Raw genomic sequence first — 16,925 nt, forward strand, 5'->3', positions numbered from 1 at the left:
TGATTTCAGAAGAGGGTTTACACTTCCTTCGGGTTCTGAGTGTATACTTCCCTTCTCAGGGCCTCGATTGAGGTTTTGTGTTCCCTTTTTAGGGACCTTTGTGTAGGTCCGACGACTTAGGTTGCCTGGAGCGTGCCCTCTGTCTGGGGGGGTTGCTTTTGCGATCTGTTTCTAGCTTGACTGCCTCTTCCTCCTCGCTAGTACCCTCTGTGTCATCCTGTTATGGACTCTGTGTTCTCAAACTTGGGGTTTTTCACCTGGGTGTATTACACACTTTTTCATGGTGAATGCTTTGGTATTCTATGGTCAGTTACTGGGAGGACTTTGCCTCTTAAGTTGCATTCCGTGCTTGCAGGATGTTGGAGAGACGTCTTTTCTGTCTCTGTACCCGGTCTTATCCCAGGTTTCGCTTGGTATAGGCGTGGCCTTCTTCCCCTGTTTGAGCCCCTTTGGGTCTCTGTTTGCTGGGCTCACTCTTGGAGGTGTTCTTTTTTGTATTAGGGGACCTTTCGGTTTCCCTGGTTCTCCTTTGCTTTGTCCCCTTGGGGTTTCAGCTGGTGTCTCTTTCATTTGTGGGGGATGAGCGGTAGGGGACCGTCTGTTGGGCGACGGTGTCTCCTGGAGGACTGTTGGCTCAGTCAAGTCAGTTTGCGGTCTCTGGTTTGGCTTCTGGACTGACTGCGAGTCAGTGTCTTTGGGGCTTTTCCTCTTAATATTTTCTCAGCTTCGGATGAAGCGTTTTTTTTTTTTTTTTTTATTGGGTAGCGGTTCAGGCCTGGTGCCCTCAGTATGGGCTGCCTATTGTACCCTCCCGTCTTGGCATTCAGTGTCCTCTATAGCTTGGGTATTGTTTTCCCAAAAGTAATAAATGCAGCTGTGGACTCTTTCCATTTAAGAAGAAAAACATAAATTATGCTTACCTGATAATTTTCTTTTCTTCAGATGGAAAGAGTCCACAGCTCCCCACCCATAATTTTATGTGGGGCGTCGTCATTATTCTTCTGGCACCTTTCACCCTGATATTTCTTCTACTGTTCCTTGTTCTTTGGCAGAATTACTGGGGGATGAGGGGCGTGGGAGGAGTATTTAAGCCTTTGGCTGGGGTGTGTCTGCCTCCTCCTGGTGGCCAGGTTTTTATTTCCCAAAAGTAATGAATGCAGCTGTTGTGGACTCTTTCCATCAGATGAAAAGGAAATTATCAGGTAAGCATAATTTATGTTTTTTTCTCCTACACTTGATGTTTCATAGCTTTGAATGTATATACTTTCTAAAGCAATGCTATAAAATTATTAAAGTGGTCCTTCTTAAAGCTACATGAGACCCACCATTTTTCTTTTGTGATTTAGCAACTTTTCTATTTACTTCTATGTAATTTGCTTCATTCTCTTGGTAGCCTTTTGTTGAAAAACATACCTAGGTAGGCTCAGGAGCAGCAATGCACTTCTGGGAGCTGGCTTCTGATTGGTGATTACATATATGTCTTTTGTCATTGGCTCAACAAATGTGTTCAGCTAGCTCTCAGTAGTGTATTGCTGCTCCTTAAACAAAAGATGGCAAGAGAATGAAGCAAATTTGATAAGAGATAAGAGACATAAACTGAAAAGTATATATACAAGTTCAAGAATAGACAGCACTCACCGGTATTTAGCAAAGTAAAAATTAGCTTTTAATGTTTCATTTTAAAAAACAAAGGGAGATTGCATGACGTTTCGTTGCTGTACTAGCACCTTTATCAATGTTCCCAAAGTAGAGACAATCCCAAAGTTAGTTCATCCTCAGTGTGATGTCCCACAAAAGAAAGTATAAAAACAATCCAGCTACAGTTTATTTATACCCTTCACAAATGATACAATTCCAAACACCTGAATTGTGAAAGCGTTGCCTACGTGCACGTCCTCTTGCTACGTGACATGTTCCAATAGGTCAGCATATTCCACCTAAGGCATTTTATTGACATATGCACCCCGAAAGTTGTTGTTTTGTGCATAGGAGTGCAATACCTTTGGGATATATATATATATATATATATATATATATATATATATATATATATATATATATATATATATACACACAATTGTGTAAATGGAGCACAAACCTATCTGAATGTTTACATTATAATTTGTAAGTTTAATATGTTTTGAGGAATTTAATACTACAAGCGATCTGCACTGTTAAGAATAAAAGAAACTTGTATAATTCAGCTATATTGACAAGTGTATTAGACTTGTAATTTAAGTGGCTTAGACTTGCTTCTTTTGTCTATGTATACAGTACATCAGTGCCACTTTGTTGATTTAATAGACACAAAGTAATACTACAGCAATTAACCACTTCATCTGTATTACACATCACTGTTTTGTTGAGTAGACTCTTTGATTGCCTCAAAATCCATTCACTAAATTAGTCACTAGCAGCGTTCAAGAATAGTTTACACTTTGTGGATTAATTAAATTGTTAGGTTACAGATAAACCAATTGACTTTCTTTCTTAAGACACGGTGAGTCTGCGGAATCATCAATTACTGTTGGGAATATCACTCCTGGATAGCAGGAGGAGGCAAAGAGCACCACAGCAAAGCTGTTATATGTCACTTCCCTTCCCACAATCCCTAGTCATTCTCTTTGCCTTCGGTGCAAGGAGGAGGTACATTTTTGGTGTCTGATACTTCAATCAAGATTTTATTATTTTGAAGCCAGAGAAGGTTTGCTCTGATCTTTCCTCTCAAGATCGGGTCTAGCCGTACTCCACGTTAGTCTCTTCAGTAGGGTAGTGGTGGCTTTTTGGTGGTTAGGAACTTGTGAAGTGGGCTTCGCTGCGTTTTCCTAACAGGTTGCTGCCCTGGTATTGAAAGCCAGAGTACTTACTGAAAATTTTACTCAGTAAATTGTTGTTCACTATCTTTGTCATAGTTATTCTATTATGAAAAACGTTTCTTGCACAACTTGGAGGTTGTGCATGCTTGAAAATTTTATTTACAGACGACTAAGGATTTTAGCCAGTCTTCTGCCATGTTTGTTTGTTTCTCTGGGAAACGTAAAGGTCAGAAAGATTCAGCTACTTCTCTTTCTTTATGGTTGAGAAGTATAATTGGTTTTGTTTTTGAGACTGATGGGCAGTGCTGCCTAAATGTGCACTGATAACTCTATATAAATGTGCACTGATAACCCTGTATAACCCCCACAAGTGCTGCCTAACTGTGCACTGATAACTCTGTATAACCCCCACAAGTGCTGCCTAAATGTGCACTGATAACTCTGTATAACCCCACAAGTGCTGCCTAAATGTGCAATGATAACTCTGTATAAACCCCACAAGTACAGTCTAAACCTGCACTGATAACTCTGTATAACCCTCACAAGTGCTGCCTAAACCTGCACTGATAACTCTGTATAACCCTTACAAGTGCTGCCTAAACCTGCACTGATAACTCTGTATAACCCTTACAAGTGCTGCCTAAACCTGCACTGATAACTCTGTATAACCCCCACAAGTGCTGCCTAACTGTGCACTGATAACTCTGTATAACCCCCACAAGTGCTGCCTAAATGTGCACTGATAACTCTGTATAACCCCCACAAGTACTGCCTAAACCTGCACTGATAACTCTGTATAACCCCCACAAGTGCTGCCTAACTGTGCACTGATAACTCTGTATAACCCCCACAAGTGCTGCCTAACTGTGCACTGATAACTCTGTATAACCCCACAAGTGCTGCCTAAATGTGCAATGATAACTCTGTATAAACCCCACAAGTACAGTCTAAACCTGCACTGATAACTCTGTATAACCCCCACAAGTGCTGCCTAAACCTGCACTAATAACTCTGTATAACCCCCACAAGTGCTGCCTAGACCTGCACTGATAACTCTGTATAACCCCCACAAGTGCTGCCTAAACCTGCACTAATAACTCTGTATAACCCCCACAAGTACTGCCTAAACCTGCACTTATAACTCTGTATAACCCCCACAAGTGCTGCCTAAACCTGCACTAATAACTCTGTATAACCCCCACAAGTGCTGCCTAAACCTGCACTGATAACTCTGTATAACCCCCACAAGTGCTGCCTAAACCTGCACTGATAACTCTGTATAACCCCCACAAGTGCTGCCTAAATGTGCACTAATAACTCTGTATAGCCCCACAAGTGCTGCCTAAATGTGCACTAATAACTCTGTATAACCCCCACAAGTGCTGCCTAAATGTGCACTGATAACTCTGTATAACCCTCACAAGTGCTGCCTAAATGTGCACTAATAACTCTGTATAACCCCCACAAGTGCTGCCTAAACCTGCACTGATAACTCTGTATAACCCCCACAAGTGCTGCCTAAATGTGCACTGATAAATCTGTATAACCCCCACAAGTGCTGCCTAAATGTGCACTAATAACTCTGTATAACCCCCACAAGTGCTGCCTAAACCTGCACTGATAACTCTGTATAACCCCCACAAGTGCTGCCTAAATGTGCACTGATAACTCTGTATAACCCCCACAAGTGCTGCCTAAATGTGCACTGATAACTCTGTATAACCCCACAAGTGCGGCCTAAATGTGCAATGATAACTCTATATAAACCCCACAAGTGCTGCCTAAATGTGCACTGATAACTCTGTATAACCCCCACAAGTGCTGCCTAAACCTGCACTAATAACTCTGTATAACCCCCACAAGTGCTGCCTAAACCTGCACTGATAACTCTGTATAACCCCCACAAGTGCTGCCTAAATGTGCACTGATAACTCTGTATAACCCCCACAAGTGCTGCCTAAATGTGCACTGATAACTCTGTATAACCCCCACAAGTGCTGCCTAAACCTGCACTAATAACTCTGTATAACCCCCACAAGTGCTGCCTAAACCTGCACTGATAACTCTGTATAACCCCCACAAGTGCTGCCTAAATGTGCACTGATAACTCTGTATAACCCCCACAAGTGCTGCCTAAATGTGCACTGATAACTCTGTATAACCCCCACAAGTGCTGCCTAAATGTGCACTGATAACTCTGTATAACCCCCACAAGTGCTGCCTTAAACATGCACTGATAACTCTGTATAACCCCACAAGTGCTGCCTAAATGTGCACTGATAACTCTGTATAACCCCACAAGTGCTGCCTAACTGTGCACTGATAACTCTTTATAACCCCCACAAGTGCTGCCTAACTGGGCACTGATAACTCTGTATAACCCCCACAAGTACTGCCTAAATGTGCACTGATAACTCTGTATAACCCCCACAAGTACTGCCTAACTGTGCACTGATAACTCTGTATAACCCCCACAAGTACTGCCTAACTGTGCACTGATAACTCTGTATAAGCCCACAAGTGCTGCCTAACTGGGCACTGATAACTCTTTATAACCCCCACAAGTACTGCCTAACTGTGCACTGATAACTCTGTATAAGCCCACAAGTGCTGAATAACTGTGCACTGATAACTCTGTATAACCCCACAAGTGCTGAATAACTGTGCACTGATAAGTTTGTATAACCCCCACAAGTGCTGCCTAAACCTGCACTGATAACTCTGTATAACACCACAAGTGCTGCCTAAACCTGCACTGATAACTCTGTATAACCCCACAAATGCTGCCTAAATGTGCACTGATTACTCTGTATAACCCCCACAAGTGCTGCCTAACTGTGCACTGATACCTCTGTATAACCCCCACAAGTGCTGCCTATACCTGCACTGATAACTATGTATAACCCCCACAAGTGCTGTACATAGTTATATTCAGGCACAAGAGAATGCACTAAGCCAGTAAGCAGTGGCATAAACACATACCTGACCATCACTGGCCGTCTTCTGCTGCTCTCTGCCATATGTAAATGGGAAGAAGCGGCAAAAGTGTTATAATTTAAACTTTCAATGTATGTTCTTTCTTGAAATGCTTATATGCGTTTTATGTTGTGTGTACTAGATTTGTGTATGAAACATAGTTTTCTGGTTTTCAGTAATATAAATGTGCTACATAAAAGTCTATTACTAAACAAAAAGAGAGTTCCAGTGGAATAATATCTTACTTTGACAAGCACCTTCTATGGTCCCTATAAATTAATAAATCAGTCACACGTAAAGTGCAATTAATGGGCCAAGTACCAATCTGCTAGCTGAACATAGATAATCTAAAACTCCTCTTCCACTTAACCCAATGGGTTAATCAGTCTTAGAAATCTAGTAATCACCATATAAACTTAAAACAAATCACTACAAGTAAAGTAGCCCCTCACAGGTGGGTAAAGTGCAGAATATTATTTAACAATAGAATATTAAATAAAAACAGGCTCATCAAGTCCTCACATTATTCTGCACTTTTACCGCTTTTTTACTTAGTGTTTTTAAGGCACAAGATTGATTAACCCTTTGTAATGAGTGGTAGGAGCCTGAGATTACTGGTGTTCAGCTTTCTGTGATGCTGCCAATACTTCCAGATTAGCCACCTAGCACCTATTAGTGCAATTTACTTGTGAGTACTTGATGTATTTCTTTATAGGGACCAATAAAGTTACGTATTCTGCCAATGGAACACGTTTTTTGAATTCTTGTTTTGTGTAAATCTGAAGCTTCTGCCGGGATGACGCTGAGAAAAGGAATAGCTCACTGCATTTTATATAAGAAATAATCACTTTTAAATTTTAAAAAAACTTTTTTTTGGACTTTGGGGAGTTTTTTTTATTACTATTATAAACTGTAATTGGCACCTCTACCGTTTTCTTTACTCTCTAATTATTTACCAAAATGGGTTTTTATCTTCATGTTTTGTTTCTGTTTATATGGTGCACTATTATGGTCTCTGCACATACAACTTGTGAAAAAGTAGTCACTGTTGATAACTGCGGCCTCCACAATAAAAAAAAAAAAAAAAAAAAGCTGCAGAATCCACCAAATACATTTTAAACTTTTTTTATGGCTTTGACTTATCTACAAATAGCTTTTATAGGATTCAACTTTTAAGTCATCCCAGTGCCCCTTGAAGTTTTATGAAGAACAAATAAAATAATACAGTTGCCACGGGCAAGCAATTTTCAGTCTTTCAGTTTTCAGAATTCTTGTTTTCCGCAAAATAAATTTCATATAATTATTCTGTAATCTATTTGGATCCTTATTGAATTCTCACTGACATAGCTCTGCAATCCTTTCTCTGACTTATATTTGCTAATGGGAAAACAACTGCGCCCACATAAAAAATAGGCACATAGTTTGTTTCTATATAATAGCTGTGGTGTTCAATCATAGTCTGAATTAATGATCCAAACATACCCTGTAGCAATCAAAGTAATTTAACATTTGCATTAAAAAATAATTTGGCCTAAATGAGCTCTTTAATTCAGCATTACTTCTTTTTGTCTTCTCATAATATGCTGCTTCTTTTAGCTTGTTATATCTATTGCTATATCATCTTAAAACATATTAAAGCCATTAATACACAATGTGCACATGTTGTCCTAGAAGCTAAAGAAAGCAAGGAAAGAGCTAAAGTAACATAAAATCAATGAGATGGTGCATATTTGTCACAGTGTAACAATGTATTTATTCCACCCCTCCTTTTTCTTCCTCTTCAGCTGCAGTTTTCGGAAGTGCTCATGAAGTGGCGAAGATTCTTCCACCAGCTAGCTGCGGAACAGGGCCAAGCTGGACTAGCTGCCGTTGAAATTGAGCTGGAACTTGAAAAATTACAAGTAAGAAATCCTAAGAAATCTTTGCACCTATCCTCCAGCTCAGTCTCTGCATCCACCTTCCTGCTTCTCTGTATTTTTATGGAAGTTTGTGTGTTGAATTCTGGAGCTTTAGAAGTGTGTTAATCCTGGTACTCCCAAAAAATATCCCCTTTAGTATTTCCCAATGATCCATTTTACCTGCTGGGGTGTATTAAATTGTGTACAAACATATAGTTTATTTTTATTTTGGCATGTGAAATAGCTGCTTTTGCCAGCTGTATCCCCACCTATCCTGAAAATTTCAATTCTTAAGTATTGGCTATAAAGATATATTTAAACAAAGCCAGCAAACAAAATTACAGTCCCACTGAATGAGCGATAAGTAATAAAATGTTAATTTTCAATTATGCTCTCTAAGTTTTGGGTATTTGTATATGACAGAGATAAGATAACGAAACGTGTGTATAGAAATTGCTAAAATATGGACATCTGATTTCCCTGCAAATTCAACTTTAATGGGTTGTAGTGTCAAAAAAACTAATTGCTTACAAAAATAAATCTAAAGGAGCAATTTCTCATACATTTTCCTTCTTAACATAAGGAGAGCCCACAGCTTCATTCCTTACTGTTGGGAAATACTGAACCTGGCCACCAGGAGGAGGCAAAGACACCCCAGCCAAAGGCTTAAATACCTCTCCCACTTCCCCCCATCCCCCACTCATTATTTACCTTTCGTCACAGGAGGATGGCAGAGAAGTGTCAGAAAATGTTGGAGTTGTTCCTCAGAAGAGGGGTATCTGCCCTTTGATATGGTACTGGAGTTTTAAGTAGTCTTGTCAGCCTCTCAGTGAGAGCATTGACGAAAGTTAGTCTGGAGATGCAGGGAGAGCCTTCTTGCAAACCCATCCAGACTGCCTGCTAACAGCTCCTTAAGCAATCAATGTTGACAATTGTCACTGTCTGCTTTTTCTTCACTCAAGCCCATGTCAGGAGCAATGCTACAAGACTGTCACACTTGAGAGGCTGAGTTTCTGTTCCACATCATGGATTCTGGTATGATCGTTTCAATTTTTACATATGTTGAAAACGCTAGAAGACAGGGTCACAGTGTGGCTCCTTTTATCTTAATAGAATCTTGGGTTAATACCTCCTGAGGGAGGTTATTGAACAGTGGGGATTACTCAAATGATACTTTGATTTTATGCTGCTTTATGTGGAGTTTTTTTGGGCTCATAGACTGTTGTTATGTGGTAACGGAACACACAGGTTTTTACTTTCACTTTGAACGCTGCGCAGCTTGTAGCTTGGCACACTTTTTCTCATAGCAGGGACTGTTCTGTCTTGCGTATCACGTGACCGGGTGTGGTCACACTTTCGTTTTCTCTTTCCTGACTGAGCTAGCTGTCGTAGAAGACTTTTGGTTCTCTGTTTGCCTGGGTCTAGGAGGTGGTCTTTGGGAGCATAAAGGTGCCGTTTTGTGAGAAATAAAAAGATAATTTATTCTGTGTCCTACTGTTATTAGCGGAAGCTATGGAGGATTCTGATATGGTCTCTCCATCCCGAAGTGTTTGCGGAGATATACAGCATGTGGGGGACGCTGGAGATAGATTTGATGGTGTCTCGTCTCAATACCAAACTAACTAGATATGGGTCGAGGTCCAGGAATCCTCAGGCAGAGCTAATAGATGCATTAGCAGTGCCTTTGAGGTTCAGTCTAATCTACCCTTTTCCGCCATTACCACTTCCTCGGGTAGTAGCCCGCATCAAGCAGGGGCAGGCGTCAGTAATACTGATTGCTCCATTGTGGCTGCAAAGGATGTGGTTCGCGGATCTAGTGAGGATGTTATCTTCTCCTCAATGGAGGTTATCTTGTCGCAGTGATCTGCTGGAACAAGGTACTTTTGTTCATCAAAATCTAGATTCTCTGAGGCTAACTGCGTGGAGATTGAACACATAGTCCTAGCCAAGAGAGGGTTTTCTGAGAGAGTTATTGATACTCTCATTCAAGCTCGTATGCCAGTTACTCGTCGCATCTATCATAAGGTATGGAGAACCTACTTATTCTGGTGTGAAGAGCATGGATTTCCCTGGCATAAAGTTAAGGTTGCCAGGATTCTATTGTTTCTCTAGAATGGACGGGAGAAGGGTCTTTCAGCTAGATCCCTGAGGGGAGAGATTTCAGCCTTGTCTGTTTTACTGCACAAGAGGCTCTCGGAGCTTCCAGATGTTCAGTCTTTTGTTAAGGTTTTGATTAGGATCAGACCTGTGTTCAGATCTTCGACTCCTCCTTGGAGTCTGAATCTGGCTCTCAAGGTTTTGCAGAGGGCTCCGTTTGAGCCTGTGTATGCAATTGACATTAATTTGTTGTCCTGGAAGGTTCTTTTTCTACTGTCTATTGCTTCTGCGAGCAGAGTTTCAAAGATTGCCGCTTTGCAATGTGAGCCTCCTTATCTGGTTTTCTATTTGGATAAGGCTGTCCTACTTACTAAGTTAGGGTTCCTCCCTAAAGTTGTTTCAGACCACAACATCAATCAAGAGATTGTGGTTCCTTTCTTGTGTCCTAATCCTCCTCCTTTGAAGGAACGTTTGCTACATAATTTGGATGTGGTTCGTGCCTTGAAGTTTTATCTTCAGGCTTCATGCACATCTGTTGAGACGGTTCCAAATGATTGCCGTTTCACTGTCTCAGCATGCACAGCCGTAATGGTCTGAGACGGAACCTGGCAAAGGGAATTATGTCCATGCTGGACACCATAAGACCGATTACCTCCATACACTAAGCCACAGATGGCCTTAAGGAGACCCGGAGGGCAAGGCATGCCAAAGCTAGCTTGCAGCGTCTCTGGTCGGTTAGAAATATCCTCATAGATATTGAGTCTATTATAGTACCTAGGATTTCTACCCTGGTTCTTGGAATAAGAGAACTCTTCTCTAAGTTTATCTTCCATACATGTGATCGAAGAAGAGAGAGAAGAGATACAGAATGGTCCTCCGCCAGACCAAAGGATGGTGCTTGAATGCCAAAATGTCGTCCAAGTAGGGAGCTACTGCTATACCTTTGGTTTTTTAGCGACGGCCAGGAGAGCCCCTAGAACCTTTGAAGATTCTTGGAGCAGTAGCTAGACCAAACGGAAGAGCAATGATCTGGAAGTGCTGATCCAGGAATGCAAACCTTAGGAACTGGAAGTGGTCCCTGTGGATTGGCACGTGAAGGTAGGCATCCTTCAGATCTATAGTGGTCATGAACTGACCTTCCTGAACTAGAGGAAGGATGGACCTTATTGTCTCCATCTTGAACGAGGGGACATTTAGAAACTTTAGCACTTTAGGTCCAGAATTGGGCGGAAAGTTCCCTCCTTCTTTGGGACTATGAACAGGTTTTGAATAGTATCCCAAACCTCTTTCTGCGATAGGAACCGGGACACGGACCCCTGATGACAGATCCTGCACGCACCCCAGAAAGGCTTCCCTCTTTTCTGGCTTTGAAGACAGGCTGGAGAGGAGAACTCTGCCGTTGTTTGGATGACATTTGAAACCTATCTTGTATCCCTGAGCTATGACCTCCAGGACCCACGGATCCTGCATTTCCCTAAACCAAGCATCTGAAAACAGAGACAGTCTGCCCCCTACACAATCCAGCGATCGGGGGCCACTCCTTTATGTTGACTTGTTCTCAGCGGGCTTCTTGTTCTGCATGAGATTCCGGGACCGGGAATATTTTTTAAAGGCAGACGAAGGGGAAAAGGAAGATCCAATTCTATCCCACTCGTTTTTAATAATGTTCTCCATTTTTACAGGTACAGGAAAAGTTAGCGCCGCTACCCTGTCCTCATACACTCTGTCTAATTTAGGGATCAAAGGTTCATCAGGCAACTTGACCTCTGGAACCTCTAGTGTCGACAGAACCTCCTTTAGAAGAAAACGGAAGTGTTCAATCTTAAACCTAAAGGCTGGCTCCTCCGTAGCCAGAGACCTAGAGGTAGCAGACTCTGATCCAGAAATTTCACCCTCTGAAGACTCAGCGTGTGACCCATCCTGGGATACTTGCAAGACAGACAATTCTAATAAATCATTGGATGTCCCCTGGACCAGAGAGCTATGTTTAACCTTTCGCTTGCGCTTGACAGGGCGAGGTAAAGCACTAAGAGCCTCAGACACCGCCGTTTTTAACTGCACGGTAAAGTCCAATGGTTAAAGGCTCCCTCCAGGCAAAGGATCAGGCGTTGCTACGGGAAGCTGCTTGTGACAATGGAGATGACTGATGGGTATGCACCTCACAGGACGGCGAGTCCTCAGAGGTGGGTGGCTCCGAAGTACTAAAAGGGTTAACCTTCTTGGACATAATATCCTTGTTGATGCATATGGAACATTGTTTAGAGGGTGGGCACACCAAGGCCTCCTCACAATATAGACCAGTATTACTATTAGGGATAGAGGCAGTACCCTCAAGCATATCAGAGTCCTTCATAGCTTGCGCTAACAACAGTAGGACATAGAATAAAATATCTTTTAATTTGTCACAAAACGGCACCTTTATACGCCCAATGACTTGGGCACTCACCACCTCCTAGACCCAGGGAAACAGAGAAAACAAGCGACTTCTCCGACAGGTAGCTCGGTCAGGAAGGATAATACGAAAGTGTGACCACACCCGGTCATGTGGTGGGCAAGGCAGGACCACCCCTGCTATGAGAAAAGGCGCGCCAAGCTACAAGCTGCACAGCTTTCAAAATGAAAGTAATAACCTGTATGTTCCATTACTGCATAACAGTCTATGATACCAAAAAATCTCACACATAAAGCAGCATAAAATCAACGTATATTTGATTCATTCAATAATCTCCCTCAGGAGATATAAACCCATAATTCTATAAAGATAAAAGGAGTTACACTGTGACCCTGTCTTCAGAGTTTTCAACATAAGTAAAAATTGGAACTATCTTACCAGAATCCGTGCTGTGGAACAGAAACACAGCCTCTCAAGATCTCTAACTTTCGTCAATGCTCTCACTGAGAGGCTGACAAGACTACTTAAAACTCCAGTCCCAAATTGAAGGGAATATACCCCTCCTGAGGAACAACTCCGAAAATCTTCTGACATCTGTGACGAAAGGCAAAGAATGACTGGGGGATGGGAGAAGTGGGGGAGGTATTTAAGCCTTTGGCTGGGGTGTCTTTGCCTCCTCCTGGTGGCCAGGTTTAGTATTCCCACTTTCCTTCTTATATCAAGAAGGAAATTAGCTAAGATCAACACATTTTGCGTTTTTACAGAAGTACAGGGATCTTATTTTAATAAAGTATTGTTTACTGTTCTGGTTAAGTATAAACCAGCACCTAGCAACCTTTTGAGAGTGCTATGCTGAAATAATACTATACCGTTTTTAATCAGCTTTCATAATTAATAATTAGCAAATGTCTGTTATCAATTTATCATTAATATTATAATTATTATTTATAACAATAATACAACATTGGTTCAGATTGCTAGCTGTACAGCCTCTCTGTAAGCACGATATCCTATCTGATTTATATCTCATACCCCAGGGCCTAATTTCCCTCTGTCTGCCCCATACCTTAATACATTGTTATTTTTGTTTCCTCTGTGTGGGAAAAGCCCAGGGAGGGGGGTACTTCTCTCTGATTTTATCCTCCTTGATCTGTCAGCAGTATTTGATACTGTTGACCACTCTCTTTCTTTCTTTTGTTCAAAACTTTCTAATCCTTCGGCATTTGTTACACAGCCCTCTTTTGGTTCTCTTCCTACCTTTCTAACCGTACCTTTAGTGTATCCTTCTCTGGGGCTTCCTCTGCCCCGTTGCCACTTTCTGTTTGGGTATTGTAAAGCTCTGTTCTCGGTCCCCTTCTCTTCTCAATCTGCACGTCATTAGGTTCCCTAATAAAGTTCCAAGGGTTTCAATATCATTTGTATGCAGACGACACCCAAATCTACCTCTCTGCACCAGACCTATCACCTTCCTTGCTAACCCGTACCCCTAACTGTCTTTCTCACATCTCTTCCTGGATGTCCTCTCAAACGGAGCTTCTTATTTTCCCCCTTCTTCCAAAATCTCCACCCCCAATCTCTCTATAACTGTAGACAATCATTACCCATACCCCACATGCCCGATGTCTCTGGTCACATTTGACTCAGATCTTTCTTTCACTCACATTCATGTCTTTGGCTCAATCCTGCCACTTCCACCTTTTATAAACATCTCTAAAATTAGACATTTCCTTACACAAGACACAACTAAGATTTTATTCCTCTCTCTCATCCTTTCCCGCCTTGACAACTGCAACTCTTTCCTCTCTGCTCTCCCTAGCTGCCATCTAGCTCCTTTACAATCTATAATTATTGCCTCTGCCAGCCTCATCTTCCTTACACGTCTCTCTTCATATGCTGCACCTTTCTGCCAATCCCTTCACTGGCTTCCTCTTGCCTCCAGGATTAAACACCAAATTCTGACTGACATACAAAGCCTCAAGTGCACTGCTCCCCCCCTACATCTCAGGCCTTGTCTCCAGAATCTCTCCCTCCCGTCCCCTTGGCTCTGCTTAAGACTACCTACTCTACTCTCCTCTTGTTACCTCCTCACATTCCCGTTTACAGGACTTCTCCAGACTGGCTCCCATCTTGTGGCACTCTCTGCCTTGCTCCACAAGACTCTCCCCTAGTTTTAACTGCTTCAAGTGCTCCCTAAAGATTCAGGGATGCATACAACCTACACTATCATTTCCAATTCCTCTCCTCCATTGCTATCCCCTTGAACCCCCTTAGCATGTAAGCCTAAGAACCCAGCTGTTTGCAGATCACCTTCTTAAAGGGCCACTAAACCCAAAATATTTCTTTCATGATTCAGATAGAACATACAAATTTAAACAACATTACAATTTACTTATGTATTTTGCTTCATTTTTTAGATATCCTTATTTGTAGAAAAAGCAATGCACATGGGTGAGCCAATCACATGAGGCTTCTATGTGCAACAACCAATCAGCAGCTAGTGAGCATATCTAGATATGATTTTCATCAAAGAATAGCAAGAGAATAAAACAAATTAGATAATAGAAGTAAATTAGAAAGATGTTTAAAAACGCATTGTCTTTCTAAATCATGAAAGAAAAAAATGAGTTTCATGTCCCTTTAAGATCTGACTACAACAGTGCAAATCTTGGCAGGGCCCTCTACCCATTTGATCCCTATAAATGTTACCTTGTATACCGCCTATGTTTATAGCACTGCGGAATCTGTTGGCACTCTACAAATAACCGATAATAACAATAATGGGGAGTAAACAGGAAGTATTTAGAGCCGGGCCTATTTATGTTCTCTGGCAGGCAGTGACAAACATGGCACCATACATGACACAAGTGCTATAGATTGCTGAAACATGGTATAGATCAGGCCAAACTGTTCATTGAAAAAGGGGAACTAAGAATGTGTACATTGGGGCTTTTGGATGCTGTTTGTTCATAGAGACTTCCCGGAAGAGGCGGAGCAAGCAAGACGCTTGCAACTTCGCGCTTCTCCCTTGAGCTCGAATACCAGCTTGTCAGGCGCAGGAATCCTTGGCCGCTATACACAGGCGACCCGGACAACGAGTGGATTGCAGGAGCAATCAGCGCCTGGAAGTCAGCCACAAGTGAGGCTTCTGAGACTGAAGCAACTTCATTGTTCCCGCACAGATGGGAAAACAGAGTGCCTAAACCTAATAAGCGACTGGTCGGAGGAGTATTAACAGCAGTGTTAAGACCGCGGATAAAGCAGCCAGCAAGGATCAAGAGGAAATAGTACCCTGCAAGTACTGGCAGGGAGCGGATCCTAGAGCAGCGTAACAGGCGGTGGTCAAAAGCACATCAAGTCCCCCCCCCCCCCCCCCCCCCCTTGGCCGGTACGGTGGTGTTGCCGAGAGGGGTGTCGATCCCTGCAAGGTGAGCAGGTTAATTAACGGAGGCCCCTTCTGCAGTGTATACACAGAGGATATTCAGCAGCTATTAAGGTACTGTTTAAATATTATTAAAGCTGTACTAAATAAAGGGCCAGAGTGGAAGGGGGGGAGAGAAGAGCCGATTTGCGGTACCCCTAAAATGAAGCCTTTACAAGGGAAATAATCAAGTCAGGGGTATAAAGGAATAAAGATTGAGTGAACTGCAGCCTGGGAAATAGTCCTGCACCCGAGCAGCTGGGAAGGTGTCTACCTGTTTAGCTTGTTTGCAGAGCCAAAACTTCAGAAAAAGGAAGTATTACCCTTAAAGGCATCAATCTGGTGACAAGATATATATGTTGTGACACACTCCCATAACCCTTATGGGTAGGAGTACAAAGTAGAGCTCCCATAACCTACGGGTAGGAGCCAAGAAGATAGAGAGACTTAAAATTGGGCACCCTCTATTGCGAGATCAAGAGGAACATTATAAGTTAACAGTTATCTGGTCTGTTGGTGACTCCTTTGGTTGTTAAAACTAAACAATAAAAAGAAACAGGATCTGAGAAATGACAAGCCTCTGTAGAGTCAAGAGTGCTGGGAGATCATCTTCAGGGGGGACTAACTTAAAGTGGAGAAAAGAAAAGTGGGACTGCCTCTTTTTTTTTTTTTTTTTTTCTTGGTTTACTGTATTCCCCCTGCTTACTTTTCCCCGCTGGCTACTTTTGTTACTGTGATTGATATGCATAATCCTCATTGTTTATAAGGATGGTGAAACTAATGCAGAAAGAAATAGTTATAACATTACTGGGTCATTCGCTGCATAAGCATAAGCCCAAAGGGCGCTAGATTTATCTTGCTCTGACTAGATGTGGAAACGTTCAATAGCTTACAGAATACCTGGGTTAAATACAGACCTGCTGTGAAAAATAATTAATTCTCTAAAATTGTGATATAGAAAGACCTGTCTGTGTAACATTTTTATTAAGTGAGGAAAGTCTAGAGAGGGGAAGTGGTAGTAATAAAGGCTATAATAACAGATTGGGCAGATATACATACATAGATATATGGGCTGCTAGACAGGAGTGTATAAATATTATAATTTAGAAACACTGTAAAGGATTTTTTGTTCATCTGGTTGACTAAACTATAGTCTATACAGCTTACATAGTTAAAATATACACAACAAAGGGTTAAATCGAGACTATATCACCTCTTACTTGGGCCTAAGTCTCGGAGATAGGCCGTAATCACACGAATTTCACTTAGCTACACCTAGTTTTATTAAAATATACACATAAGAGATATACATATCTTAAATATATTTG

General features: G+C 41.8%; 1 protein-coding gene across 1 annotated transcript in view; it reads left to right on the forward strand.

The window, feature by feature from the left end:
- The window catches only part of PRODH (proline dehydrogenase 1), a 432,246-nt gene that overhangs the window by 172,385 nt on the left and 242,936 nt on the right, over positions 1-16,925 (forward strand). Inside the window, exon 6 of the mRNA XM_053702069.1 lies at positions 7,577-7,693. Coding sequence (XP_053558044.1) covers positions 7,577-7,693 — 117 coding nt within the window. The remainder of the gene's footprint in view (positions 1-7,576; positions 7,694-16,925) is intronic.

This window comes from Bombina bombina, chromosome 2, assembly GCF_027579735.1.
Source record: "Bombina bombina isolate aBomBom1 chromosome 2, aBomBom1.pri, whole genome shotgun sequence".
Lineage (NCBI taxonomy): Eukaryota > Metazoa > Chordata > Amphibia > Anura > Bombinatoridae > Bombina > Bombina bombina.